Source organism: Rhea americana, unplaced genomic scaffold (assembly GCF_003343005.1).
Source record: "Rhea americana isolate MKP2758 unplaced genomic scaffold, rheAme1 scaffold_119, whole genome shotgun sequence".
NCBI classification, from domain to species: Eukaryota; Metazoa; Chordata; class Aves; order Rheiformes; family Rheidae; genus Rhea; species Rhea americana.
Window position 1 is genome coordinate 948,586 of NW_028185250.1, and position 26,602 is coordinate 975,187.

Genomic DNA, 26,602 nt, shown 5'->3' on the forward strand with positions numbered 1-26,602 from the left:
TGAGCCTGTCCTGGCTCTGTCCTCCCCCGGTACATCTGTGGGGCCTGTCCCTCCCCCGGCCCTCCTGGACACTGGTGGGAGCAGCGGGAAGCAGGGGGAGGCTGAGAGTGGAGCTGGGGGCTTGTCTGCCCAACGGGCAGCTTGTTGTGGGCTTGCTCGGGACCCACTGGTTTTCTCCTGACTAGTGGAGGAGATCTCTTTGGAGAGGTCATTTTGCACGCGGGTGACCACCAGTGTCCGCATGTATGTGAGGGGACAGCAGCTGCACTGGCAGACCCCCCTGCTAACGCAGTGCCGCAGCTCAAGAAGCCTCCTGCAGCTGAGGCACTGGCAGCCAGCTGCAAGGGGATTTTCTTACGTTTTTCTCTGGAAGCCCGGGTGGCTCTCAGGGGCGGGAGAGGAGCCATCATATCCTGAGCCGTCAGCATAGGAAGGAAGAGGAGCCATGCCGCAGCTGGTGCCAGCAGTGTGAGGTGGGAGCTGCTGACCTGGGGGGATCTCAGTCCCATTCTGCACAGGCATGCCTGTTGGCCTGATACAGCTTTTCCAAGTAGCTAATGGGCCTCCCAAATACCTCGCCACACTTTGTCAGCTATGTTTTGGCTCTGGTTTCTCCTGTCATACTTGTAAGTTCTCCTGCACTGCACAGCCTGCAGGAGCGTGGTGCCTCTTTCTGCCTTTTTCTGCAGGGAGAGTGCAGASGTGAAGGACAGAGGCACCTGAGAAACGGCAGAGCCTCGGTTGCCTTTAAGACACGCCATGTCTTGCGCAGCCTACAGCTCCCAGCATGCTGCTGCCTGCCAGCTGCCTAGGACGCCTACCTGGCAGGCAGCCTGCTGCGGGCAGGCAGGGATGCTGTGGCTGCAGCGGGCCGCGGGGCGGGAGGGGAAGGAGGAGAGGCAGGTGGCCGAGGGCCATGCCTAGGGGCGTCTGYGGGCTGCCTTCCAGGAGCCTTGCTGTAGATGAAGCTCTGGGAGAAGTGACTGGATACCCAATGCTGCACCAGCTGGACTGGAAAAGGACAAGGCAGGCCTGCGGCTTCTCTCGGGCAGATAATCCTGCTCTATCTGAAAAGGGAGGGAGGGAGGGAGGGATGGGGTGGGGGAAAGGTCTCAGCGGCCTCTGGGGATGTGTCTCCAGAGCTGGCCATCTGTAGGGAAAGCAATGCTGGGGTGGTGGCAGGGGCAGGACTCAGCAGGAGGTTTGTGTTGTGCAGTAAGAGTGCAAAAGGGAGAGAGATGAGCAGTACCAGGGCCCACCAAGGATGTCCCGTGCTGGACCTGGAAATGCTGCTTCTGGGAGTGATGCAGGAAGTGGCTGCAAGAACCCTAGGGAATAGGGAACTGGAAATGGAGGGTTTGTGTGGTTCTGACCAGAGGACTCATTGAATAAAATATGTCTTTAGTCCTGCCATGCCTGAGTGTTGGATAGACATGAGGATGGCAAGGGAGGGACACAGCCCACTGCGCATGTGCTTCACTCAGAGCGTGAGGATTGGAGGCAGAGCGCTGCAGGCTCAGAAATCTCTTAAGAGCCTGCTGTGGAGTAGGCAGGCGGCTGGGGTAGAGCAGCCTGGGTAGCTCATAAAAGCATTTTCCCTTTTGGAGGAAAGGGCTAGGCATCCTCTGAATAGCAGCGTGTGGCCTCCTCTGTCAGCCTCTCAGCCGAAGACCTCTGATCTGCAGGTTTCCGAAGCTGTTGCATGATGCTCTTGTGAGTTGCAGGGCTCTGTTTGTCTCCCAGGTCTGTGGAGAGCCCATCTAGAGGAAGGTTAAAACCAGTGCTGTCCCTGCCTGGCCAGTGTGCCTCACTCGCCAGTAAAATCCTCTGTTTGTTTTCCAGACGCAGAGCAACCACAAGACTTACTGGGACCTTCGCTGAACCACTCCACACAAGATGACAGCAAGAGATGGGCCCCAAGACAGGTATTGCTTGGCCCCTGTGTGGGTGTGGGGGCATATCCAGGATACCAGATCTGACGGGACAGGGGCCCGGTCTGCCCCTTGTCCTGCAAGTTTTCTGGGCTACAGAGCTGTGATACCATTCCCCCTTGGGAATACCACGTCACTGTGAGCTGGAAGGAGCAGAGATGGCTCCAGCCCCGAAGCCTATTGCCCAGCCCAGCATGACCTGCTCACTGCCTGTTCCCTTCAAGCTGTGGGCTGGAGAGCATATTGGAGCCAGTCATGCCAGGTCCTAGCCTCATATTGGAGCCAGTCATGCCGGGTCCTAGCCTGATGGCAATCTGCTCTCCAGATCTTCATGCTCCATCCCCATCTGTGGAGTCCCTTTCCCCAAGTCACTCTTGCTGTCAATTTTTCCATAGCAGATGGGCTGTAAACAGTCAGTGCTGACACACAGCACTGCTGTTCCTGGGTAGTGTGACTCCCTCCCAGCTTTGGCAACAGTCGCTATGCATCTGGGTGCCACATGCTGAAGAGGAATCAGCCTTCCCCTGCTTTCATAACCTGCTAGAAAATGCAGGGCCGTGTCTGCTCAAGATAGGCTRGGTGAGCAGAGGCTGTTGGGAGCTGGTGAGAACCAGTGGCAGAGCTAGGGCAAAATAAATCCCTTGCACTACCCTGGTGTAAATCTCCTTGCTATTGAGAGCACTGGTCCCACAGATGGCACTGAGTTGTGAGTTTCCATCCTCACTCCTCTTCCTGCTCTGTCCCACRGTGGGTTGGAGGACAGTCAGGAAAAGAGGTGATACCTGTCCCCTGCGCTGCCCAGACAGTGCCCTGCACTGAACCGCTCTGTCCACTTCACAGGTATAAAGCTGTCTGGCTGATCTTCTTCATCCTTGGGCTGGGAACACTGCTGCCATGGAATTTCTTCATGATTGCCAGGGAGGTGAGAACTTCTGTCCCACCACTGTCAGGGGCACTAATCATCCCATGTCACCTGTAGGGACGGCAGTGTGGGTGTGACAGTGTGGCAGCATGGAATGGTGTAAGGCCCCCAACATTTGCAGATGGGGAGATGGGGATGTGGGTAAGCTGGGTGGGCCATGTGAGGCACTGAGCTGGCGCGAGTTGCCCTGSGCTCAGGGAGGTAGCACATGCAGCCTGACTGTGCCGGGGAGAAACTTTTCAGCAGCTCAGCCCCACCTGGCTCCTTTTTTTACAGTATTTCATCAGCCGCCTGGCAGACCTGAACACGAAAAACTTCCAGAATGAAACTGGTGGGAATACCTCATCCCCCTCCTACCTGCAGTCCATGTTTGACAACTTCATGACACTTTGTGCCATGGTGCCACTTCTCATCTTCACCTGCCTCAACTCCTTTATCCACCAGCGGTGAGCCTTGCCCCATCCTTGCCCTGCCAGCCCTCACAGGACATCCTAGCCCTCACCAGTCTTCCTGCCCCAGCACTGAGCAAAATTGTAGCCTGTCCAGAGTCAGGTTAAAGACAAAACACCACTATCCTGTACTGTGGATGGCTGGGCCTCTCCTGGGAGAGTCTAAGCCCTGGCTTTGGGTGTTGCGGAGGGTGGGTTTTCCTCACTGAGACCCTCTCTTGCAGGATTCCCCAGCAGATCCGCATCTCAGGCAGCTTGGTGGCCATTGGGCTGGTGTTCCTAATCACCGCAATCATGGTGAAAGTCACCATGGAGCCTCTTCCCTTCTTCATCTTCACCATGATCWGTATTGTCTTCATCAACTGTGAGTGGGCCATGGGGAGGAAGGAAAGGGGCAGTGTGCTGAGCTCTTCTATAACAGTAGAATCACACAGCTAGGACTGATTTCTTTGGGGAGGAGAGCACAAACTGCACTGCAGGAGATCAGGGAAAAGCAGAGGGGAGAGGGGTCCCTGCCTTGCTCTTCAGAGCTACAGAGTTGGTTGCAAGGTAGTTCCTCACAGAGGTGCAGTCCTTCCAAGCCTTTGGTTGCTCATTTCTTCTTGTCCTTCCCTCTGCAGCCTTTGGTGCCATCCTCCAGAGCAGCCTCTTCGGACTGGCAGGGCTCCTGCCTGTCAGCTACACAGCTCCCATCATGAGCGGGCAGGGCTTGGCAGGGACTTTTGCCGCTCTGGCAATGATCTTCAGTATTGCCAGTAAGTAATCCCTACCTCATGGGTGACAAAGTCTTCCTGGACCATGCTGCTAACAGGGCTGGCTAGAAACTGCAGTCTGTGCTCACAGCAAACGAAGAGTGGCACAAGCAGGAGACCTCGTTCCCTGCAGGGCCCTGTCCGGGGATCATGCTGTAGGGATGGGTGGGAAATGGCAGCAGGACCTTGTTCCCTTCACCGTCTTCATCCTCTTCCTTTTCCTCTCGGTCTCCTCCCTTCCTGTGCTCGCAGTTGGTGCGCAGCAGCCAGAGAGTTTCATTGGTTACTTCACCACAGCATGTGTGGCGATCGTGCTGGCAATCTTCTCCTACATCCTTTTGCCTCGCATGGTAAGACTTTGCCTTCTTGGTGGGGAAAGTATGAGAACATGGGATCTTTGTGCTTTGCAGCACAGACCTTGGCCCACTGACATTCCTACCAGCATCCACCTCCTGGGTCAGGACAGGCCCTCCTCTGTCCCAGGRGAGCTGTGTGATTTCTGAGCTGAAATCTCTGTATCCTGGGGTACTGCATGGAAATAAGCCCCTGGGTGAGCAAGAAACCCGGAGCAAATACTTCACCCATTTTGCACAATCTGCTGTCAGTGCATAGCCCCAAACACCCACTCCCTGGCAGTCTTCTTTCCCCACACATGAATGAGTTCTGTGTGACTGTGTCGCTGCAGGATTTCTTCCGCTACTACTCCATGAAGGATAAGACAGAGTACCGTGTGTACCATGCAGAGCTGGAGACCAAGAGAGACCTGATTAAGAAAGGTGAGGGACTGACAGGAGGAAGAGAAAGGGAGGAAGAGCTGAGGGGAAGGATGAGACAGGACTGAACATCTCTGCTGTCCAAGGTCAACTACACCCTATTCTTGTCTCTTCCTGCAGATGAGCCCAATGGGATGGAGCAGAATAACTCAAAGATCATCCCTATCCACAACCCTGATGAGAAGCCCTCGATCCTCTCCATTTTTAAAAAGGTCTGTGAGCTGCCAGCAATGCCTGCCCTTCCCCTTGTTTCAGGGGATGGACATGGGTGTAGGACATCACAGGGTGTTATGGCCACCCCTGCACTGGTCTCTTCCCCTGTGTTTGGTATCAGCCCCTTTATTTCATTTCCCCAGCTCTGGGTCATGGCTGTATCCGTCTGCTTTGTCTTCACTGTCACCATCGGGGTCTTTCCTTCCATCACAGCTAAGGTGTCGACTATACTTGGAGAGGGAAACAAATGGGGTAAGTGTGGCCAGGTATGGGGTGCAAGGAAGATGAGACTGGGAAAGAGCTAAATGGGAGGAARAAAAGTAGAGTTTGAAGTTGTAGGAGTGCCTGAAGGGAGAAGACTACTTTGTGTGATAGTTTGGATGCAGATGCTGACCTGACTGGGAGAGTTTCAGCCCTTTGTGGGAAGCCAGGAGGGCTCAGACCATGAGATGGTCTCTGTGCAGTCAGCAGGAGGGCTTGGGGCACCCTGAGCTGGTCAGTGATRTTTTTCCCCTTCTGCAGGTCTCTACTTCATCCCTGTCTCCTGCTTCCTGATGTTTAATGTCTTTGACTGGACAGGACGGAGTCTCACAGCTCTCTTCACGTGGGTAAGCATGGGTCAGGGAGGGAATGCTGAGGCTCTGCTCCTGGAGCACTCAGGTACTCTCTATCCCCTGGCCTCTTGGCCATGCCTCTCACTGGGGCTGCCATCTGGGGCTTCAGGGAGGAAGGAGGTGCTGGGCTGACTCCTGTCCTGGCTTTGCAAAAGCAAAGCAAAAATCTATGGGTTAGATCCGAGAGTCACAGTATTGTCCCATCCTCTTCCCACCCCTCTTTCGCATGGTTTGGATGAAGCTGCCTTCTCCTTTCCAGCCTTTTTGTAAACAAACCTTCACTCCAGCTATGCAAGCAGCCAGGCAGGATGGCAGCAGGGCAAGAAGGTGAAAGACAGTGCAGCCCAGAATAAAACCTCTGGCCTTCACACAGGACATAGCTGCTTTAAAAAGCCTTGCCTGGGAACGGGGCAGAGCCATGCCATGTGGGACACTGAACTGTCCCGAGCCATATCCCACATCCCTTTCCTGCCATCTCCCCTGCCTGGTTTAGAGCTGAGGGATGAGAGCAAAGGCTGCGATGGCAGAGGGTGAGGAAGGGGGCTGTGCTGTCTACATCTCTTCCTGCCCCTTCACCCTACCCCAGGCTCTGTTTCCCCCTATATTGTTCAGGATGTTTGTTTAAAGAAACTCCTTGCAGCACCACACAACATGAGGTCTGTCCAGGCCTGGCTGCGCTAGGTTTCCCTGCAGCCTGGAGCTGCTTCTCTCCTGGCCATCACTACTGACTGCCCCCGGCCTTGGCCACAAGCCAAATTGCTTGATGTCCAGGCCACAACCCCAATGGTGGGATAACCCAGCAGGAGACATTTCCAAAACAACACTGTGTGGAAAGTTTGACTGCATGTGGTTTAGGCCTCATTTCCCTGGTCAAGGCCCTGCTCTCTCCTTTTCTTCTCCCACTCACTAAGCAAAACAGGATGCTGCTTTTGTGGGTTTGCCCACAGACACGACAGTTGGTGTTGCTTCAGGAACTCTATGCACTCATGAAAAGTCCTACAGTGACACCAACCTAGGCAGGGCCACCAACTCCCAAGGCAACTGTAGGTCCCTTCTGACCTTGGATCCTGTCATCTGTAACCCTGATACCTCGCTGAGAGGACTCTAGACAGAACCAAGCACATCTGTGACATCCCCAGCCCTCACACACCTACCAGGGACTGCCTTGATCCTAGGTTCAGAAAAACATAGGGTGACAGTGCCTGCTACTTTGTCCCAGCTCCACTCATCCAGGGTCTCTGTTAGGATCTGGAGGGACCCTAACCCAGTCAGCGCCTTTCACAGCACACTCCGAAACAGTCCCAGTAYGATCCCTTTCCTGGATCTCATCCTGCTTCGCTAGGAGATGATGTGGGAGGCCAAAGAGCTGGTTRAAGCCCATTTTGCAGGTGCTGATGTGCCAGAAGGGATTTATCTCAGCCAGCCTTGTCCTGTGCAATGATTTGCTGCAGGACAAGATGGCTTGTGTGCACATAAGGCTAACTGTTGTTTCCAGCAAGTGCTTAGCAGTTGCTCAGAAGTCCAGCTCAGTATTTTGGCTCTGGTGCTGCTGCCCTCCAAATCAACTGGGATGAGATTTGTAGGGCAGTAGTTAGACCTTCTAGGACAGGTGCCCTGTCTGTCTCTCCTCTCTGCACACTGACCTCCCTACCTATAGCAAGTCACAAACTCCTGCAGAGGCAGGATAGCTTGCACTAAGTCCCAGCAGAGCAGCAGCTGAGCTCAAGGGATGCTTGCCAGGCTGAGACAGCATGCCCTACAAAGGGAGGGAGGGAAAGATGAATGTCAGTGAATTCTTCCATTTCTTCTTACTGGGGAAGAAGTGTTCATACTCACATCTCTGCTGAAGAGCTTGCAACAGTCTGATATTTTGCCTCTTCTTTTTTGGGGGGGACCAGAACAGTGTCTTCATGATCCCCGCTCAAGCCAGATGTTCTCCACATATATCAGGCCTTTCCCCAGAGTCTCTGATGCTAATGTGGGTCCATGAGGCTTGTCCGGTCATCCTTGTCTCTGCTCTCTGCTGCAGCTGTCCTTACAATGCCTGCTGGAGTGTGGCTCCAGGCAGCGCCCATATCAGTGACAGATGTCTGGCAGTGAGAACCTTCTCATGAGTGATGGCCTCGCAGATATCAGGAAGGCGAGGGGGGGAAAAAAGAAAAGAGAAAAGCACTCAAGCCTCAGATAGCTGTATCTGTGTATATGTGGGCTGGGGGAGTTCACACAGCTGGATGCAGGAAGCTGTAGAATCAGGATAGACAGACTCACAGGTGTATGCTGAAGGACAGCAGGCAGGAACTGTGAGTCTGGAAGCCCTGATCTCTCCCTTGTATCAAAAGGCGATGCTGAAATTTGTTGCAACAGGAAAAGTCTCCAAGCAGCTTTGCTCTCTGTGTGGATCCTTCTAGTTCTAGAGCAGACAGTAGGGACAGCCCCTCTGTAGCCCTTACTGACATGCAATGGGTCGAGGAATTCAGCTATTCAGTGACATGTGTTCCTCTCACAGCCTGGAAAAGACAGCTGCCTCCTGCCAGTGATGGTGGTCCTACGTGTCATCTTTATACCCCTTTTCATGCTGTGCAATGTGCAGCCCCGCAATTACCTGCCTGTCATCTTCTCTCACGACGCCTGGTACATCATCTTCATGATCTTCTTCTCCATCTCCAACGGCTACCTGGCCAGCCTTTGCATGTGCTTTGGGCCCAAGTGAGTAACAGCTAGGGACAAGGGAAGAGCTGGTTATACCTGTGGGTGCCAGCCCAGGCACAGCTCCTCCAGTCCAGACTCTGCCCAACTCTGGCATCTGGATTCCTCCAGGGCAGAGGGGGGATGGTCACACCACCTCCTTTCTGGGAAGATAACCTTAATGTCCTCTCTCCTACCCTTGTGTTGTATCCTAGAGCTGAGGATGATATTGTTTGGGCTCACCATTTTCTCTGTGTACCACTCTGGGGAAGGGACTGAACACAACGGGATTTTGGAGGGGAGCAGAAGGCACTGTAGCACAGAGGGGTGAGCAGCTTTGCCCAGCACAGGAACACAGGCAGCATGAGGAGTCCTGCTGGGGCTCAGCCAAGCAGGCTGCAGTGCATCAGGGCAGGAGCCAAGGAGGGGTGTGCTTGGCGCCAGGAGCTTCAAGGCAGCCTGCCTGATGCCTTTTTGTTTTTTTTTTTTCTTTTTTAAATGAGCCCATAATTTAGAGGCAAGGCTCTTGGAGCCAAGTGGAATTTGCTCTTACCATTCCCCTGCCGCAGAAGGACACAGCTTCTGCTTACTGTGTGGTCTCCTCCCATTTCTGCAGCTGAGCTCGTAGCAGGGCACAGCACATGTTTCCCCCCTCCAAGGATGGGTCTGACACCTGTTTCTCCCACAGGAAAGTGCTTGCCCATGAAGCAGAAACAGCTGGAGCAGTCATGGCCTTTTTCCTCTCACTGGGCTTGGCCCTAGGAGCAGCCATCTCCTTCCTATTCCGAATTGTCATCTAGCAGAGGCACCTGGAGGCTGCACAGACACAGAGAGACAGCTCGACATCCTCCTCTGAGGCCCTGGACACCTCAGTGCTATGGGGAGAAACCACCACACCTGCCCATGACAAATTGCACTGCCAAAGCAGATGTTACAGCCRGGGACGGTTCTACTCCTCCAGGGCTGGCCTGGCTCCTGCCATGCTCGGCTGTGTGATGCCTTCAGGCCCACGTGCCTTTGCCATGCTGCAAAACCCCTGGGATCTCACAGAGGTCCAGCCATCCCCTCATGCTGCATAACTTCCCCAGCTCGAGACCTAAAGCCATTCTCAGGTACCTCCATTCTGACAGGCAGAGTTGAAGGCTGGTGTCCAGTTTTGTCTCCTCTCCCACCCGTGTTCCTGAGGCACCTGGGGACTGGCTCTCCTTTTATCTCCTTCCAGGGGGGTGGAAGCATCCCACACCCCAACTTCTCCCCTACTGAGGAGACTGAAAATAGGAAGGAGAGCCCCAGATAGCCTTGTTGTCCTCATCCCCACTGTCTGCTATTACCATGTCCTCCTGCCACAGTAACGTCTGAGGGACAGATCCATATCCCACCCAAAGAGCTGCCATCCAACACCATGGCTAGACTGAGGAAGAGGTCTCTACACCCTGCCTTTTCCTTCTCTTTGCCTTTTTCCCTGCCTGCTTATTTCCCAGCCCCTTCAAAAACTGGTTGGTGATTCTGCCACTGTTTTCTGTCTCCTATTCATGTGACAGGAGCTGGCACCAYGAAGTGTGAGAGGAAAGCAGGCAACTCCCTTCCCACCAGGCTGCCCTGCTTATCCCTATGCCGCAGGGGGAGTTTGACCTCCCCCTTGTCTCTCCCCTGCCTTATAAATGTATCTGTACAGTTGCCTTTTTCTATAAAAAGACCAAAATGCCCTGCTGGGTATGTGTGTSTGTCTCCATCACCACAGGGAAGAGGGCCACAGGGGCTGAGCAGGGCAGGAGCCGAAAGGAGCAGGTGCCAGCTTCTTTTTGGCATCCCCAGGGTCCCCTGTGGCCAGCACCACACTGTGAGCTTCTCCAGGATGGCTAGGCCCAGGGCCTCACTGCTACATTACATGGCTGAGATACAGAGTGCTGGCCTTGGCACAAACCTCTGGCACCTGCCTGTTTTGGGTGCAACGACCAGCAGCAGCCCATGCACCCGGGAACCTTCCCTGTGCCTGAACAGCTGGAGTGCCACCTTCTGCTCCTGTGGAGAACTACATCATCTCACAAGTGGCCGTGGGCCCCCCACACCACCTCTCTGCCCCACGCTGCTCACAGCCATTGCCTCCTCAGCTCCAGGGGCTCATCTGCTGCAGTGCCACAGCACTCCCCCCCGCCAGGCTCGAAGGGCCCAGGCCCCCTCATCCCACCTTCCGCTAGCAGCCACCTGGSGTTTCTCTTGCAGCTGTGCACAGAGGTCAGAGATTGCCCGAACTCTGCCCTGCAAGGRATACAGACCTATGTACCTGCGACTCCAAGAGAAGGGATAAGGCATGGGACTTAGCCTTTGTGCCCTTAGCTACTGCTAAAAACAGTGATTCCCAAACACCTTCCCTGCCACACTGACTTCTGATGGCAGAAACAGGCCTGCTCCGCGCTCTGAACTCATCTCTACTAGCACCCCACCATCCTGACACGATCCCTGCAGCATGTTCTCCCACGAAGTCCTTTTGCCCCTGCCTGTCCCCTCCATCCTGTGCATCCCCCCTCTGTACTTCCCCATGTACTTTCCTGGCTTGCACCCAGAGTCTCAGAAAAGTCAGGATCGCAAAACCATGAGTTCATTGGCCAGAGATGTGCCTGGAACCAACTGCTCTGGTTCTTGGCCTCAGGAGAGCTGTTGTCTCCCCATACGAAGTAAAGAGCCCTGCACATKACAGGTGCCACCAATGTAGATCATGAATAAAAAGGTGCCTTGTTAACTGCCCAAAGGGCTGACACCTGCTTGGTTTCCCTGCTGTTCCCCCACCCACCAGAGTTACTAGACACATGCTCAGCCTGCAGCTGGCATTTTACATACAGCCAAAGATCCTGACRCAGCAAGAAGTTAGAACAGAAGGGCTCTGTGCTTTTTTGCTCAGCTGCAAACCCCTTGGAGGATGGGGCTGGGCAAGGCACACATGCCCTMCCCTCTAGCACTGCRTCTGCACCCCAGCTTGTTCCTATARAACTCCCTCCRCCYGTCCCAGCTCTGCACCCTGGAGGAGCTGAGGAAGCACTAACAGGGATTAACGGCCTAATTTCCTTCCTAGCACTTGAGAGCATGCAAGTGACTGTAACAGCAGGGCTACAGTAAGGTTCAGGCGAGCTGAGGRGCTGCTCTGCTGCAAGCGCAGGGCCCAGAGCCCAGGCCCGGGCTGCAGCGGCCCCTCCAGGCCGGCAGGAGGGCGGCGCCCCCGGCGCCCCGCCTGCAGGTCCCGCAGCCCCGAGCCGCCAGGCTGCGGCTCCCCAGGGCAGGCTGCGGCTCCCCAGGGCTCACGCTGGGAGCAGCTCCCCAGCGTCAGGGGCGCCCAGGCGGGTCCTGCCTCCGGCGCGGCCACCGCCGCCCTCGCCGGCCTCGCCGGGGGCGCGCGCGGACTGCTCCCCCACCCCCCCCCCGCCGGAACCCTCTGGAAGGGCCGCTTCACCGCCAGCCCCCGTCCCTCCGCCCGCGGGAAATAGTCCCCCCGCTGCCGCGCCGCGGGCGGAGGATGGGGCAGGCCGCGCGCCGGGAAGGGCGCTGCGAGGGGCGGCCTCGTCCCGCTTGCGGCGCGGAGGCGGTGAGGGGGGCGCGCCGCCCGTCCGCAGAGTCCCCCTCCCCGCCCTGTGGGGCCCGCAGCTTGTCCCCTCCCCCTTTTAAGGCGGAAGGAGCCGGCGGGCGGCGCGAGGTGGAGGCGGTGCGGTGCCGGCCCTATAGAGAGCGGCTCGGGGGGCAGTGGCGGCCGCTGCCCGGGCTCGTCCGCCGTTGCCTGGCGCGGTAAGGGCGCCGGGGCCGCCCGGCCGCGCTGCCGCCGCCAGCGGCCTGTGCGAGGTGGAGGCGCAGCATGGCGGGGAGGAGGAGGTGGTGGAGACGTTCGCCTTCCAGGCGGAGATYGCCCAGCTCGTGCCGCTCATCATCAACACCTTCTACTCCAACAAGGAGATCTTCCTGCGGGAGCTCATCTCCAACGCCTCCGATGTGAGCCCCGCCGCGGCCCGCCCCGGGGCCTCCCCTGCCCTGCCCCCTCCCCTGGGCAGGCTGGTGCCCCCGCCGAGGTCGGCGTCTCGGGGAGCGGGGCCGGGGAGGTGGCCGCAGAGTAGCGAGGCCGAGGTAAGCGCTCTGCCCTCCCCCCTAGGCGCTGGATAAGATCCGTTACGAAAGCCTGACCGACCCCTCCAAGCTGGACAGTGGCAAGGACCTCAAGATCGACATTGTCCCCAACTCCCGGGACCACACGCTCACCCTGGTGGACACTGGTATTGGGATGACAAAAGCAGACCTCACCAACAACTTGGGTACTATTGCTAAATCTGGTACCAAGGCCTTCATGGAAGCCCTGCAGGTGGGTTATCTTTGGCTGTGTTGGCTCCCTGCAGCCTGGGCCCTAAGCTTCACTGGGGTGTATGCAGYTCTTACCGTATGAGCATGCCCAGCAGTCAGCACCTAGCTCTGCCTTTACCTTGCTATGGGAACTGTTTGCCTRCCTGCCTGAGTGTATTTCTCCACCYCTTCTGCAGCAGGGAGGAGCTCAGAGTAGGACTGACTTGCTGTTGGCACTTCCTACTTCATCTCTACATGCTGATCCAGTTCTCTGCTGCTGTGAATCAGTTGCAGATGTCTCTTGTGCCCTTACCCCTCTCCATTTGTTTTTCTCTGCTTTAACAGGCAGGTGCAGACATCTCCATGATTGGGCAGTTTGGTGTGGGTTTCTACTCAGCCTACCTGGTGGCTGAGAAGGTTGTGGTTATTACCAAGCATAATGATGATGAGCAGTATGCTTGGGAGTCRTCAGCCRGAGGTTCCTTCACTGTTCGAACTGACCATGGTATGTATTGTAAAGACTAAGCGTCTTTCTTTCATCCAGAAAGCCTCTCTTTGCGGTGTTTTTCTGGGCTGGAGTGGGTTTTCATTCCTATCTGTTCACATGATGTATCTATCTAGCAGTGGCTGGGCCTGAGGAGCTGCCCTGTGCTTTAAGCACTAATGTTTCTCTTTTTACACCGTAGGTGAGCCTATTGGACAGGGCACTAAAGTGATCCTGTATCTGAAGGAGGACCAGGCAGAGTACTTAGAAGAGCGACGTGTCAAAGAAGTGGTGAAGAAGCACTCCCAGTTCATTGGCTATCCTATCACAYTCTATGTACGTAAGGGAAGGACTTAGGGGACCAACTAAAAAGCTAAAGTGGAGGTGTGTGTTGGGAACAGGAAGATGGAAAAAGGCAGAGTACTATCTCTTCCRTTCTCTTCCCCAGTTCCTGATTGTTGTGTATTAAGCAGTGGTGTTTCTAGCCTTATTCAGCCAGTGATGAATTTAGGTTGGGAGCCTGTTGCAAGTGATGGGTATCCAGCCATGTTCATGGGCCTTGGTCTCTGTAGATGTAGTGATCATGTGAACCAGCCATGGAGGGGGGAGAGTGTTCTGCCCCTAATTTCATCTTCTCAGACACAGACCTTAGTCTTGCAAGCAGTGGGAAGTCTCTGAGAGCTGATTTCAGGAGAGACCCTGGTTTCTGGATGTTGTGTGGGCTGGGCTTTCCRCTACACCCAGCGGTGCATGTGTTCTTCTTTGGGGCAAAATGACTTCTGATGCTGTTTGCTTGGGTCTAAGCCTGGGCCCATGGCCCTGATTTTTTTTTTTCCCTCTTCCGGCAGCTGGAGAAAGAATGTGAGAAAGAGATCAGTGACGATGAGGCAGAAGAGGAGAAAACTGAGAAGGAAGAGGAAGAGTCAGACTCCAAGGATGAGGAGAAACCCGAGATTGACGATGTGGGCTCTGATGAAGAGGAGGAGGGAGAGAAAAAGACCACCAAGAAGACTAAGGAGAAGTACATTGACCAGGAGGAGCTGAACAAGACCAAGCCCATCTGGACATGCAACCCTGATGATATCACCCAAGAGGAATATGGCGAGTTCTACAAAAGTCTCACCAATGATTGGGAAGACCACCTAGCTGTCAAGGTGGGTGCTGGGCCATGCTGCCTTGTTAGAAGAGTCTCTTTCCACCCATATCAAAAGCCACCACATGTTTATGCTTCAGTGCATGGCTGAGGGTTCCTGAGACCTTTGATGGTGCCTCATCTTGCCCTGTGACTTTTGTGCAGGTGGTAGGATGAGTGGTGCCACCCTCAAAGTAAACTAGGAGTGTGTTGAGCTTGGAGCAGTATGACTTCTCTCTGTAGGGCTGCTGGATGCGAAAGAGTCCTGGCATAGTTGRCATAGCAGAGGACAGGGAAGCTGAGGAAGAAGAGATGGAAATGGCAAGACCCTGCTGGGTCCCTTTGCATCCCCTGTGGGATGGCAGTTCAGCTTGCCCGGAGCAGGTTGCTGGGTCCTGGTAGAAGTTGTAGAAGGGAATTGTTAACAGCAGCTGTGTTTCCTTCTTGGCCACACAGCMCTTCTCTGTAGAAGGGCAGCTGGAGTTCAGGGCCCTGCTCTTCATCCCACACCGTGCCCCCTTCGACCTCTTCGAGAACAAGAAAAAGAAGAACAATATCAAGCTGTATGTGAGGCGTGTCTTCATCATGGACAGCTGTGATGAGATTATCCCTGAGTACTTGAGTCTCAAGAGCTCCCCTGCCCTCAGCTGCCCAGCTTGAAGCTGGAACCCCCACAGCCTGTGGTACTGTCTCTGGTACAGAGTGGCTGGCTGAAGTACTGGCCTAATGTAGGGGAACAGCTGCCAGTGTCTTGTTCAGCATTTCTCCTGTGATGAAGCTTAGAGCTTAGCCTGACTCTTGTTTTCTTTTTCCTCATCAGACTTTATCCGGGGTGTGGTGGACTCAGAGGACCTGCCTCTGAACATCTCCCATGAAATGCTTCAGCAGAGTAAGATCCTCAAGGTGATCCGTAAGAACATTGTGAAGAAGTGCTTGGAGCTCTTTATTGAGCTGGCAGAGGACAAAGAGAACTACAAGAAATTATGAGGCCTTCTCAAAGAACCTTAAGGTGAGAGCTGGGCACCCTGCATCAGTTCATGGATTCCCCTCTCTCCTAGTGTGCTGAGATACAGGCTTGTCCCTGTACTGTGAGCATCTAGTGGGTGCTAGGGTAGAGGGAATCTCATAAGTGTTCTAGAGAGCCTTTGTGGACAGTTGGTCCTTCTGGTTTGCCCTTGGTCCAGGGCTTAGGCAGTTAGGGCATCAGCAGAGATGRCTGTGCCCTGAGGGTGGCTGAGTGTATGCAAGTCCTATCCTGCAGACTTAATGCATTTTCTCTAACCCTAGCTGGGCATCCATGAGGACTCAACCAACCGAAAGCACCTGTCAGAGCTGCTGCGCTACCACACGTCCCAGTCAGGTGATGAGGTGACTTCGCTTTCAGAATGTGTGTCCTGTATGAAGGACACACAGAAGAGTATCTACTACATCACAGGTGAGCCAGACCTCCCTTGTGCTACAGTGAGGTGGAGGAGAGGTTACCTGCTTAACAGCCCTGTCTTCAGACAAATGTCTCCAGGCAGGCCCAGCCGCTTGTAGCGGGTCCTCTCTACCAAATTACAGACCATCCTTGTGGGCTGGAGAAAGGAAAGAGGACCCAGAGTCCCATCTGCAGCCACAGCTTTATGCTAGGGACTGTGAGACTGGTGCTGTTTGTCACCCTGTAACTAACTTTAAAATTTTGGTTACATCTTATTTCTACCCCCACCAACAYAGGGGAGAGTAAAGAGCAGGTGGCCAACTCAGCCTTTGTGGAGCRTGTGCAGAAGCGTGGCTTTGAGGTGGTGTACATGACGGAGCCAATTGATGAGTACTGTGTGCAGCAGCTTAAGGAGTTTGATGGCAAGAGCCTGGTATCGGTCACCAAAGAGGGGCTGGAGCTGCCTGAAGATGAGGAAGAGAAGAAGAAGAAGATGGAGGAGGGCAAGGCCAAATTTGAGACCCTTTGCAAGCTCATGAAGGAAATTCTGGACAAGAAGGTGGAGAAGGTGAGACAGAAGGAGGGAGCTCAGCCCAGGGCTGTATCCTGGGCTGGAGGGAGGGGCGCTGGGCCCTTCATGATGTAAGCAAGGGCTCCAGCTCAATGCATGCCTCTGATCTCCCTCATCTCCTGTAGAGGAGCCGCTAAAGGAGACTGAAGGTTCCAGCATGCACTGCACYATCTTGCTCTAAGCAGCCAGGCTGCAGATGAAGGGCACTGACCCAAATACGTGCATTGATGGGAGAGGGTAAGTGTGGGAAATGTAGTGGGTACTGAAAGTGCTGACTGAGCTGCCCACAGTCTTGTGCAGCAATCCTGGAGCTGCTTGGAGGATCCCTGTTTGCTTTGGGTTGTCACCAGCTGAACCTGGGACAAAGACCTGGGGTTTTCTGTGTGCACTGTGGCTAGGTCCAGTTCAGAGTGTGTGGGGACCATGCTCTGCTAATTCTTGGCTGCAATTGGCAGGTAACTATCTCAAACCGGTTGGTTTCATCTCCCTGCTGCATTGTCACCAGTACCTATGGCTGGACAGCCAACATGGAGCGCATCATGAAGGCCCAAGCACTGCGGGACAACTCCACCATGGGCTATATGATGGCCAAGAAGCACCTGGAGATCAACCCAGACCACCCAATTGTGGAAACACTCTGCCAGAAGGCTGATGCTGACAAGAATGACAAAGCTGTCAAAGATCTGGTGGTACTGCTTTTTGAGACAGCTCTGCTGTCCTCTGGCTTCTCCCTGGAAGATCCCCAGACCCACTCTAACCGCATCTATAGGATGATCAAACTGGGGCTTGGTAGGTGTTCATGCAGCTTCTCAGGCCTGGAGCAGGTCCTGAGCCATATTTGCAGGTTGGGCTTCAGCTCATTGTGGATCTGCTTGTAATGGTGTTATTACAGCCTGTAGATTCACCTGTTACTGGGCCCTGCAAGGATGCTTGAGCCATGGTCARTTCTTGCCTCTGTTTCTGGCCTGACTGTACCCAAGCTGCTTGAGGTGCCATCTCCAACACAGGCTATGTTTGAAAAGGGCTGATAAGCCTCTGGTAGAGCTAAGCATCCTGGCTTGTGCTGGCCTGGCCAACTGGGTAGCATGTAGCTGTCTTGAAGGCTGGGAGGAGGCAGGTAGATGAGCCATGCTAGTGTGATGCACAGAACCAGACAAATGTGTCTGGTGGCTACAGGCAAGTGGAAACCTGGAGCAAGTTGCTTATGGAGGGCTCTGTGCTCAGAATGGACTGTTTCCTGTGAGGACAGGAGCCACCACTGACGAAGCTGTGGCTTTTCAGGTCTTCACGGTGAATATCAAAAGCTTGCCATGGGAGGTGAGGCCTATCTGGTGAAACAACTTGTACTTGCACCCAACTTTTTAGAYTGATGGAGCTTTTAGACAAAAATATTAGTCATGAATTGCCATGGTTTGGGATAACCCTTGGGTGCTAATAGCCCTGTCTCTCAGGTAGAGGGCAGGAGCCAGCCTTTGCTTCAAGAGAGGCTGATGCTCTGGTGACAGATGTCACCTGGAAGCCTTACCTGTTTATTCTCTTTCTTCTCCTAGGTATTGATGAAGTGACTGCAGAAGAGCCCACTGCAGCTGTTCCAGATGAAATATCTGCTCTGGAGGGAGATGATGCATCCTGCATGGAAGAGGTGGACTAAAGTAGGAGGAGGGCTTTTATCTTTCCTGCCAGGCCTCCTCTTCATCTCATCTTTGCTCAAAGGGGGGGGGGGGTCTGGTACCACCAGCTGCTACTGACTCCTTGGTGATGTCTCATTTGGGAGGATTTTTTTGGGGAGGAGGAGGGAGGGGATGTGTATTTGTCAGTGGTAAGATGGGCAGCCCCAGGCTTGTCTGGTCAATGTCCTTCTGCTTGTGTAGAAACAGCTGATGGGAYGGGGAGATGGAAGAGGTTAGGCTTCCTTTCTCTCCACGCAATCTCCTGTTTACCAGTAGGCATCAAACACTTCAATTTACTGAGTTGGGAAGAGCCCTTCCTCTGAGCTGCTGACTCCCTGCACCTCCAGGGTAGGATGTTGTATTTTGGTTGCTTTGGTTATTTTTTGATTATTTTTCTGTTGTTTTGTTCTACTGGAATTAAAGTATCAGAACGTGGTTTATATGGCAGTAGTCCTTTGTGTTTTGTTCCTGAGGCTGGTGTTGCCAAGAGGAAGGTGAGGGGCCTTAAGTCCAGAGAGGCTGTGAGTTCTGGGAGAGAGTTGGACAGAGCCTAGCTTCTGCTCTGTGGAGGAGTGGGCTGTGTGTATGCCTCTGTGCAAGCCTGCTCTGGCTGCAGATAAAATTTCTGGGTGGTAATAGGCTGTAGCAATTGGGGTCAGGGCTGCTGCCCCCTTCTAGGAACAAGAAGGGAGGTTGCATAGAATTAATGTAGCACTTGGAGGAGCCAGGTTGGTAAATCTGTTCTAGCTTCTCCTGTTGGAAACTTTTGCTGTGTGTCCCCTGTGAATGAAGTGTGTGTGTGTGTGTGGGGGGGGGATTACTGCCTCTGAGCAAAACTAGGAACCCGCCTCTCACACCCTTTGTCTCCTGTCTTGCATCAAGCTTATGGCCTTACCTCCCCTTGGTGCTGRGAGTATTAAGGGCCTGTTCTTCACATGCTTCAGCTTCATATGCTGAAATTAAGTCAGTGCCCTCTGGAGGGGGAAGGAGGGGTGAACTGCAGGCTTTCAACCCCCCTTGCCACTGCACTTTAAAAGCCRGGAGACTCAAGTTGGTCATGCTCACACGTCTTCCTTCCACATGGCAATTCAGGGAGAACATGTGCTCCAGGGCACCAGGCAGCTGATCGCTCCTTGACTGGTTTTCAGAGCTCTGCTTCAGCTTATACTTTCCACTTCCAGTCCTGTACCAAGGRGGTATTTGAGGTGTATCTGCCTTGTGCTGGGCAGGAGAGATGCCCTCTWGGTTGGCAGTAGTTCTCCTCTGTGGAGTCCTGCATGCCGTACAGCCTAACAAACAAACCTTTTTAAGTGCACTTCTCAAATTCTGGCACAGCTTGCCCACCTGAGCTTGCAGTGCTGCTGACTGGTCTAATCTGAGCATGACTGTGGGCTGGAGCTGTGGCAGGATCCATCTGCCTATCCCCTCTCAGTGCAGAGCGGTGGGGGAGGAAGGACAGCTCAGAACTGTACTTAAGCTACCTCTGTTCAGCCTTCATGCCAGACTGCTTTCACTCTGTGCACTRAACTCCAGCCTTTCCTTTCACTGTCAGTATTGTTTCTGGGCTCTTGCCTACCTCTGGGCTGYGGCAAAAGCCAGAGCATGGTGGGCTGCTGCTCCTGCTGCTCTRTCCTGGATGACTGAAAAGCCAGGGGTTGCAGAGCATCACCTCTGTTCTCTCTGCCCCCTGCCTTGTGCTGCCCCTCTGGAGGGGGAGGTTGTCACCCCTTGTCAGAGTAGCCCCCACAGGCTTTGACGGGGAAGTGACACTAACTTCTGAGTGCAGTGCTGGCTGCTTGCCAGCAACCACGGACACAAAATGGAGTGGGCTGCAGCCAGCGTCCATCTTGCATGTGGGGCAGGCAGAGCCTATGCGTCCCGGCATGCAGCGCAGCTGCTGGCCCTGGAGCCCCGGGGCTTGCTGGCCCGAGACAGCAGAGGGCAGCCTACGGCAGGAGCTGGAGGCCCTTGCTGCATGCACTGCATGGCACGGCACTGCAGCATGGCCATCGCTTGGCTACTGTGACTGCTGGAGCTGAGCTAGCCAGTGCTCCAGGGTCATCATTCCCTGAGACAGAGAGGAAAAAAAGATGTCGAGTTAGGTTCCCAGTGCAGGAAGGGGTTTTGCCAAAATAGCTGGGATCAATGAAGTCAATTCTTCTAGAGGAAAAGAGGTTTGTTTCTTTTTTTTTTTTTTTTTTTTTTTTTTTTTTGTGGGGTTGTTTTGTTTTTTTTGTTTGTTTGTAAGAACTAGATTTCAGTCAGAAAGGAGTCTCGTTCCTAAGTTGGCAGGCAGAAACTGCTTGGTTTTGACCAAAGAAAAGCTATTCCATTTTCAATTTGGGACAGTATGTGATGGGAAAGGACAGTTGGGGGCATGTGTAGCCAGGGAGTAGAAGCAAAGCGAAGGATATGATGTTACAACACAGATTATAAGTGCATCTGCTGGAGGGCTGTCTGCTGCTAAGCCCAGGCTGAGCTCAGCACCAGCTCTGTTATCCCTGCAGGCTGGGCTAATAAACCACTCTGCTGCCTCCCATCCCAAGAGCATGCCAGGACAACAGCCCTCTCTTCCATCTGGTGTCCCTGCAATCCAGCCCACCTGCTGATCTGTGGGCTCAGGCCTCCTGGATCTAACAAGAACCAGCCCCATCACCTGCCTCAGCACAAGGAAAGCACTGGTACCAGGACAGCCTTCTTCCAGTGTGTCATGTTCAGCACTAGCATCAAGCCAAAAGCTGCCAGGCAGTGCCTTGCTTGCTTTCTCCAGCTCACCCAGGGCTCCACATAGCACTGTGAAAAGCAGCTCCTATCTGTACAGTGCCCTCTGTCTTGCTTGTAGCCCTCACCTCAACCTCCATTTCCTCTAGTTCTTTTAGGTCAAATTCCTATTTTCAACACCAAACCTCAAGACAGGTCAGCAGTAGCTTAAAGACGAGGCTTTCACAAGCCTCCTATGTGAAACGGGGGGATGTACACGCAACAGCCCACACTATTTCTCATTAACTCTGCTGTAGGACCTGCAGAGCTGGTGTTGGTGCAGCAGCACCCCAAAAAGGACAGCCTCCTCCAGGGCCTTGCTACAGCTGCAGAGGCCATGGCTGGCAGGCGCTCAGCAGACTGCAGCACTGTCTCTAGCCAGCTGCACAATACAGAGCTATAATCACTGGGGCTAACCTTGCTGTGCCATGCAGGGAGCAAGCACCCATGAGCCAAGCCAGACACAGGACTAGGTCGGTGCAAGGTCACAGCTCCTCCACATGCAACCCCTACTCCTGCCCAAGGGCAAGCCTGTGTCCTACCCACAGCCAGCACATGCAGAAGTCCAGTCCTGGCTGTGCAAGACTGCTGCTCAGAGGTGCCATCAGGCCTTGCAGCTGTGTGTCCCAAATTGACTGATACCCACCTGGATGAAGGCAGAAGCACCTGTGTTTGGAAAGGGAAGACAGAAGGTTTCACTGTCCCAGAAAGACTAGGGACATGGGAAGGACTGGGGAGTCACATGCACGCGCTCTTGCTCTCTTCTAGAAACATGGAAAAAAAATGAACATTTACCTCTAGGGCATCATATGCAGCATATTTTTTAATTTAATAAAATAAAAAGAGAAAAAAAAGTTGCCTTTCAAAAGTACCAAAACCTGCCAGGTTGTGTTAGGGAGAAAAGGGTTAACCACTAAAACCTGGGCTGCTAGGGAAGAGCCAGGGGGAGTAGCTTCCAATTGCTCCATCCCTGCTGCCTGTGGAGTAGGGACAAGGCACAGCAGTGGACTCTGCCTCATCTCTGGCTGTGGCCAGGCCCCAAGAAAGCTGAGACTGATGCCTTCAGCCAACAGGAAGAAGAGGGCGTATTTGTGCTTTTCTAAATGGTCACTACCAAGCCCAGAAACCATGGTACAGAGACACCCCAAGGTGGTGGTGGAGCATTCTGGGCATCGCAGCCTTTGGCCTGTGATAGCAGCAGATGTAACTGAAAAGCAACTTAAAACAACTCAGCAAGCCTTCAGCTGGCCAGCCTCAGTCTCTACATAAAAATCAGCCTGGATTGGGAGAAGCAAAGAAAAGTAACATGGAACAGGGACAGGGGATCAAAAAAAAAAAAAAAAAAAAAAAAAAAAAAAAAAAAAAAAACAAACTGGGAGGTACTGGTTATGACTTCAGAGTGTTCTCCCAGAGCAGATCTACCTAAGATAGGACAGACTGGGAGTCTTTCCCTTAGCCATGCCTATCCCACCTGAAGCACCCCTTGGCTGGAGAGCTGAGGCTGGCAGGGCTGAGAGCTTCTACCCTGCTCCTTCTTGGGACAGGCTCACCTCAGCACTTGCCTCATACAGAGGTGTTTCAAAGATAGWGTGTTTTTCTTTTGCCCTCTCCTCCTACTGAGCTCTGTAGTAGTGACGGAAACGGAGGAGCATTAGCCAGAGGCAAGATGGTACCAAGGAAGAAGGGTCCTTTGTTTACTCTCCAAGTGTCTTTGGAGAGAAGCTGTGAGTCACAGGTAGGGTGAGGGCAGGAGTCCCAGCAGTCCCATGCTGGTTTTCTCCCAGGATCTGAGCTCCCAKGCCCATGCCATGGCTGGAAGTCTTGACCCATTAAGGCAAATGGAAAGGCTTGGAGTTATGGCAGCTCAGAGCAYGCCTGGCTTCCCCTGGGCTTGTTCCAGTCCCTTCCCCAGGAAAAGCAGGTGGAAAGGTGAGTCACTGGTCCAGCCTATCCACCCCCCAACCTGCTTCTCAGTGGGTTCACAGAGGGGAGAAATCAAGCAGGTGAGTGGGCATAGCTCAGACGCCACRACCTCAGCTCTTCAAACCTTCTGTACAGGGGTCTCGCCTGGAGGTAGCTTCTTACTTCGCTTCTTCATGCGGCTGCGAGCGTAGACACGGAGGAAAAGGGCCATGAAGACAACAGCTACACCCAGCCCACCCACAACGGTGACAGTGTGCCCATAGATGAGGCAGGAGAGGAGAATGGCAAAGGCCTGGCGGAGCGTCATGATGATGGTGAAGACAGCAGCCCCGAACTGATTGATGGTGTAGAAGATGAAGAGCTGGCCACAGGCAGAGCACACTGAGAGCAGCATGGCATGGGCTGTGAACTCCGAGTGGCGGGCCATGAAGCGTGCTGACTCCAGCAAGGCGCCTTGCTCCAAAAGTGAGCCCACCGTGAAAAGGCAGGAGAAAACATTGACGCCAAACATCATCTGCACAGGAGACATCTTGTAGGTGAAAAGGGCATCCTGCCAGTTGGAGGTGAAGCTGTCGAAGATGATGTAACCGGCCAGAAGGACTATGCCCGAGAAAGTAGTGACAGTGGACACGTGCCTGTTGGGAGCACTGGAGAGCAGGAACATGCTGACYCCCACAGAAATAAGGGCAGCAGTCAGGTACTCCCAATACTCATAACTCTTGCGTGACACCAGTTTGCCCATCATCATCACAGGGATCACTTTGGAGGCTTTGGCCAGCACCTGCGTTGGGAAGCTGATGTATTTGAGTGCCTCATACTGGCACCAGCTACTGAGGATGTTGGAGAGGGAAGCAAAGGAGTATTTGTACATAGGAGCACCATGGCGTGGCTGCTTGGTCAGGGCGCAGTACAGACCAGCCACCGTGAAAGCCAGGATGCGGTTCATGAACACCAGGAACTGTGAGTCCTTAAATTTCTCGCCAGGGTCTGTGTCAGTGGCACCATACGTCCTTGTCATCACACGCTCCTGGAGGACACCCCATGTCAGGTAGGAGGCCTGTGCAGCAGGAGGAATACAGGGAGAGTTAGGACCAGCAATAGCAGCTACAAGYAACCACAGGGAAGAATGGACCCCAGGAGATCCCTGTTTGTCCCAGCACGGCCTTATACTCTGCATAGCAATGCTCTCCTGAGACACTGTGAGATGGGGCTGGCCCCTACTTAGCCCATCTTTGGGAATTCCCACTCTCACATAGTTACAGCAAGGAACATCTAGTCCTAAACAAATGAAATCAGCCCTTCTCAGTTTACAGCCACAATTTTCAAGGGAAGAGAAGCCCACAAAGCAAACATCTTAGTGTACAACAAACGGTTATATTTTAAGCTGCCTGTTGAACCAGACAGACAGGATCAGAGAACATCACTGATATACAGCCATGGTTTGGGTGCCAACTTCCCTCTGCAGCTCCTGGCAAATTTCCCAGTGGCTTCTGCATGGTTTTCACTTCTATCTCCCTAGGCCCTGTTCTATCCAAAGCAATTCTAGTTTCAAACCCTGCAGAGGAAATTGGCCTCCAGGGAAGACCACTGGCTGCCTGTCAGCCTACTCGCACAGCCCTGGTGCCATGGTACTAAGCCTGTCACAGAAGTAACATGGACATCCTCTCACCACACACACCATTCGGGGAAACTGAGGCATAGAGAGATTAAATGACTTACGAGTATCCTCCCAGAAGATCTGAATGGGCTGGGAAAGTAGGGCAGAGCATGGGTGTCTTTTGCTGGCTGCAGGACATACGGGTTTTGTATCATGATTGCCCACTTTTATATTTTTTGTCCTCACAGACCCAGAAAGCTGTCCTTCCTAATGTCACTCAGGCTGTAACTGGGACTTAAGGAAACAATGACTAAAAATTCCTCTTTATGTGCAGCTGGATTGAATATTTCTCYTGGGTAGCCAAATCCAGTCCATCAAAAAAAGGACACATCACTCCCAGAGAAGGACCTAGAGAAGAGTCTGAGAGATTCAAACTGTCTGTCACTCTGATCCATGGTGAGGCCAGAACAAGCAGCCTTAACTGTGCTGAATCACAGAATTTTCTTTATCCATGACTGGCAGATGACATTGTGGACAGACAAGAGTTCCCAATCCAGATGCCATCTGAATGGACCTCCAGAGGCCCTCAGAAGCCACACAGCAGTCATGATGGACTGTCCTGGCCAAGAGACTGTGTCTCAGCCTCCAACCYTGCCAGATCAAGGACAGTGCTGCATTCTTAGTCTTAAAGGAGCTGGYGGCCACAAACCTACTGCCCACCTCCTCCCTGCTAAGTGGGAGGTCCACACATACATACACAGACACATGGGGTTCCTACCTGCAGACCAGCAGCACAGAAGAGCAGCTTGAAGACCTGTCGGGCTGTAGAGGACTCTGTGGGTTCTGCTCGTGGTGGGAGAGAGCCATCCTCTTGGTGTGCAGACTTCACCTCAGAGCCGAACACACATGATTTAATGACAGGGAAGCAAATACCCCGGCCTGAAGAGGGTAAGAGGACACAGGAAAAAAAATCATCCATGGTCTAGGGGACCACAAGCCACATCAGCTTGGGAAGGGAAGCCTCCTCCCCGTTAGCCAACTCACTACATTACATGTGCTGCAAGACGGAGCCTGAGGCCTTGAGCAGGCTTGAAACCAACTCCCGCCTTGCCCAAAGTCCTGCCTAGCCTGGCAGAGCGAGAAGGTCAAGATGAGCTCTTGCATTACTTAAGCAGGCCTTGATTGGGCTGCCTCAGGCAGACTGCAACTGCTGAGAGAACACCTCCACGTGTACTGGCACAAGGACCTCAGAGAAATTTGAGAGCTTCAGGGTAGCTCCTGGATAGCTCTGGGAGCCAKCTCTGTGAGCAGCTCAGGCACAGTCCAACAGAGAGTCAGGGGAACCTCCCATCCACACTGATGGGGTTAACAGAGGTGGCAGAGAGCTCACAGGGAGGCAGCATGTACAAGGGAAGCRGCTCCCCTTACCTGTCTCCAGGTAATTCCTTCTCTTAAAATACTGGATGAGAAGGAATCCTGGCACCACAATACTTGCATAGCCAGCAGCATTCACAAAGAAACGGAAGAGCCAGAAATCGCCCCAYGAGTCCTGCAGGGCAGAGGAGATCTCTTCGCCGGCAGCCATGGCAGGGAGAGCGGCCAGCACGAGGGGGACGTACAGTCTGTGGAGAGACGGAGCCAGGCGGTGAGCGACTGGCACAAGGCCAGCTCCGYTCAGCACGTCTGCACCACCCACCTCCCAGCCTGCTCCCTGCCAGTATGAAGCACCCAGATCCCACTCCAGCAACCACAGGAACCATCACAGCAGAGGGAGCAGGAAAAGCCCTCTGGAATTCAAGAGTGCAAACACGTTTACTTTTGCTCCTGTTAACACTGTTTGCTCTGGCTTGGCAACTTYGATTTCCACGCTCAGACAGGATGTATGAACACTTCTAATGAGCTGCCTTTGACAACACCCTTGCACCAAACGCTTTGGAAAACCTTTCCAGGTTAAATTTTAGTGCAGCCCTTGGGTGGAAAAAGGTCATCAAATGGAGCACCTTCTCCCTGGCAGCTCCCATTTCAAGCCCACGGCCGGAGCAGCCCTCCCTTCAGGGCAAGCAGCTCAGGGCTTCCCTCTCAGGCTGCAAGAGGGGAGCGGAGGACGGCCACGGGGGGGGGGGGGACCAGGGCTGCCAGCCTCTCCCTTCTCCCGCCGGGGGCAGCGAGCGTGCAGCCGCGCCAGGGCGCTCCCGCAGCTCGGAGGAGGTTACCAGCGCTCACCCGCGGGGCGAGGCGCAGCCCGAGCCGAGCGCGGGGCCGGGAAGGAGCCCGGCTACCAGCTGGGCTGCTTGGGACGTCACCAGCGCTACCCGGCACGGTCACCGACGTGCTTAAAACGCGGCGCTAGGTGCCAGCTTCGCCCAGCAGCCGTGCCCCGGGGGGCTCC

General features: G+C 54.0%; 3 protein-coding genes across 8 annotated transcripts in view; 2 read left to right on the forward strand and 1 right to left on the reverse strand.

Annotated features, from left to right (window-relative positions):
• The window catches only part of SLC29A1 (solute carrier family 29 member 1 (Augustine blood group)), a 42,146-nt gene extending 32,098 nt beyond the window's left edge, over positions 1-10,048 (forward strand). For 4 of the 6 annotated variants that reach the window (XM_085320400.1, XM_085320392.1, XM_085320420.1 and 1 more), the window contains exons 2-13: positions 1,843-1,925; positions 2,772-2,853; positions 3,130-3,299; positions 3,527-3,666; positions 3,923-4,057; positions 4,307-4,404; positions 4,740-4,830; positions 4,948-5,039; positions 5,184-5,292; positions 5,563-5,648; positions 8,161-8,360; positions 9,028-10,048. In XM_085320400.1, the coding sequence (XP_085176526.1) occupies positions 1,897-1,925; positions 2,772-2,853; positions 3,130-3,299; positions 3,527-3,666; positions 3,923-4,057; positions 4,307-4,404; positions 4,740-4,830; positions 4,948-5,039; positions 5,184-5,292; positions 5,563-5,648; positions 8,161-8,360; positions 9,028-9,139 (1,344 nt within the window). In that variant the 5' untranslated portion in view covers positions 1,843-1,896 and the 3' untranslated portion in view covers positions 9,140-10,048. Of the gene's footprint in view, positions 1-888; positions 1,027-1,192; positions 1,714-1,842; positions 1,926-2,771; positions 2,854-3,129; positions 3,300-3,526; positions 3,667-3,922; positions 4,058-4,306; positions 4,405-4,739; positions 4,831-4,947; positions 5,040-5,183; positions 5,293-5,562; positions 5,649-8,160; positions 8,361-9,027 lie in introns of those variants that run through there. The other 2 variants (XM_085320412.1, XM_085320429.1) reach the window with 2 other exon arrangements.
• A 1,799-nt stretch (positions 10,049-11,847) lies between these two features.
• Positions 11,848-18,373, forward strand: HSP90AB1 (heat shock protein 90 alpha family class B member 1). The gene is given in 13 exon segments (XM_085320772.1): positions 11,848-11,916; positions 12,054-12,314; positions 12,472-12,678; positions 13,002-13,161; positions 13,343-13,476; positions 13,989-14,294; positions 14,729-14,894; positions 15,093-15,252; positions 15,254-15,281; positions 15,560-15,707; positions 15,989-16,260; positions 16,719-17,052; positions 17,814-18,373. Coding segments are annotated over 13 exon segments (2,346 nt in total). The 3' UTR covers positions 17,915-18,373.
• Positions 18,374-21,498: 3,125 nt separating this feature from the next.
• On the reverse strand, positions 21,499-25,856 carry SLC35B2 (solute carrier family 35 member B2). The gene is made up of 3 exons (XM_085320440.1): positions 25,642-25,856; positions 24,992-25,152; positions 21,499-23,673 (listed from the first exon to the last, which is right to left on the reverse strand). The coding sequence occupies exons 1-3, from the start codon at positions 25,796-25,798 to the stop codon at positions 22,735-22,737; spliced, it is 1,257 nt and encodes a 418-aa protein (XP_085176566.1). The 5' UTR covers positions 25,799-25,856; the 3' UTR covers positions 21,499-22,734.
• Positions 25,857-26,602: the final 746 nt, after the last annotated feature.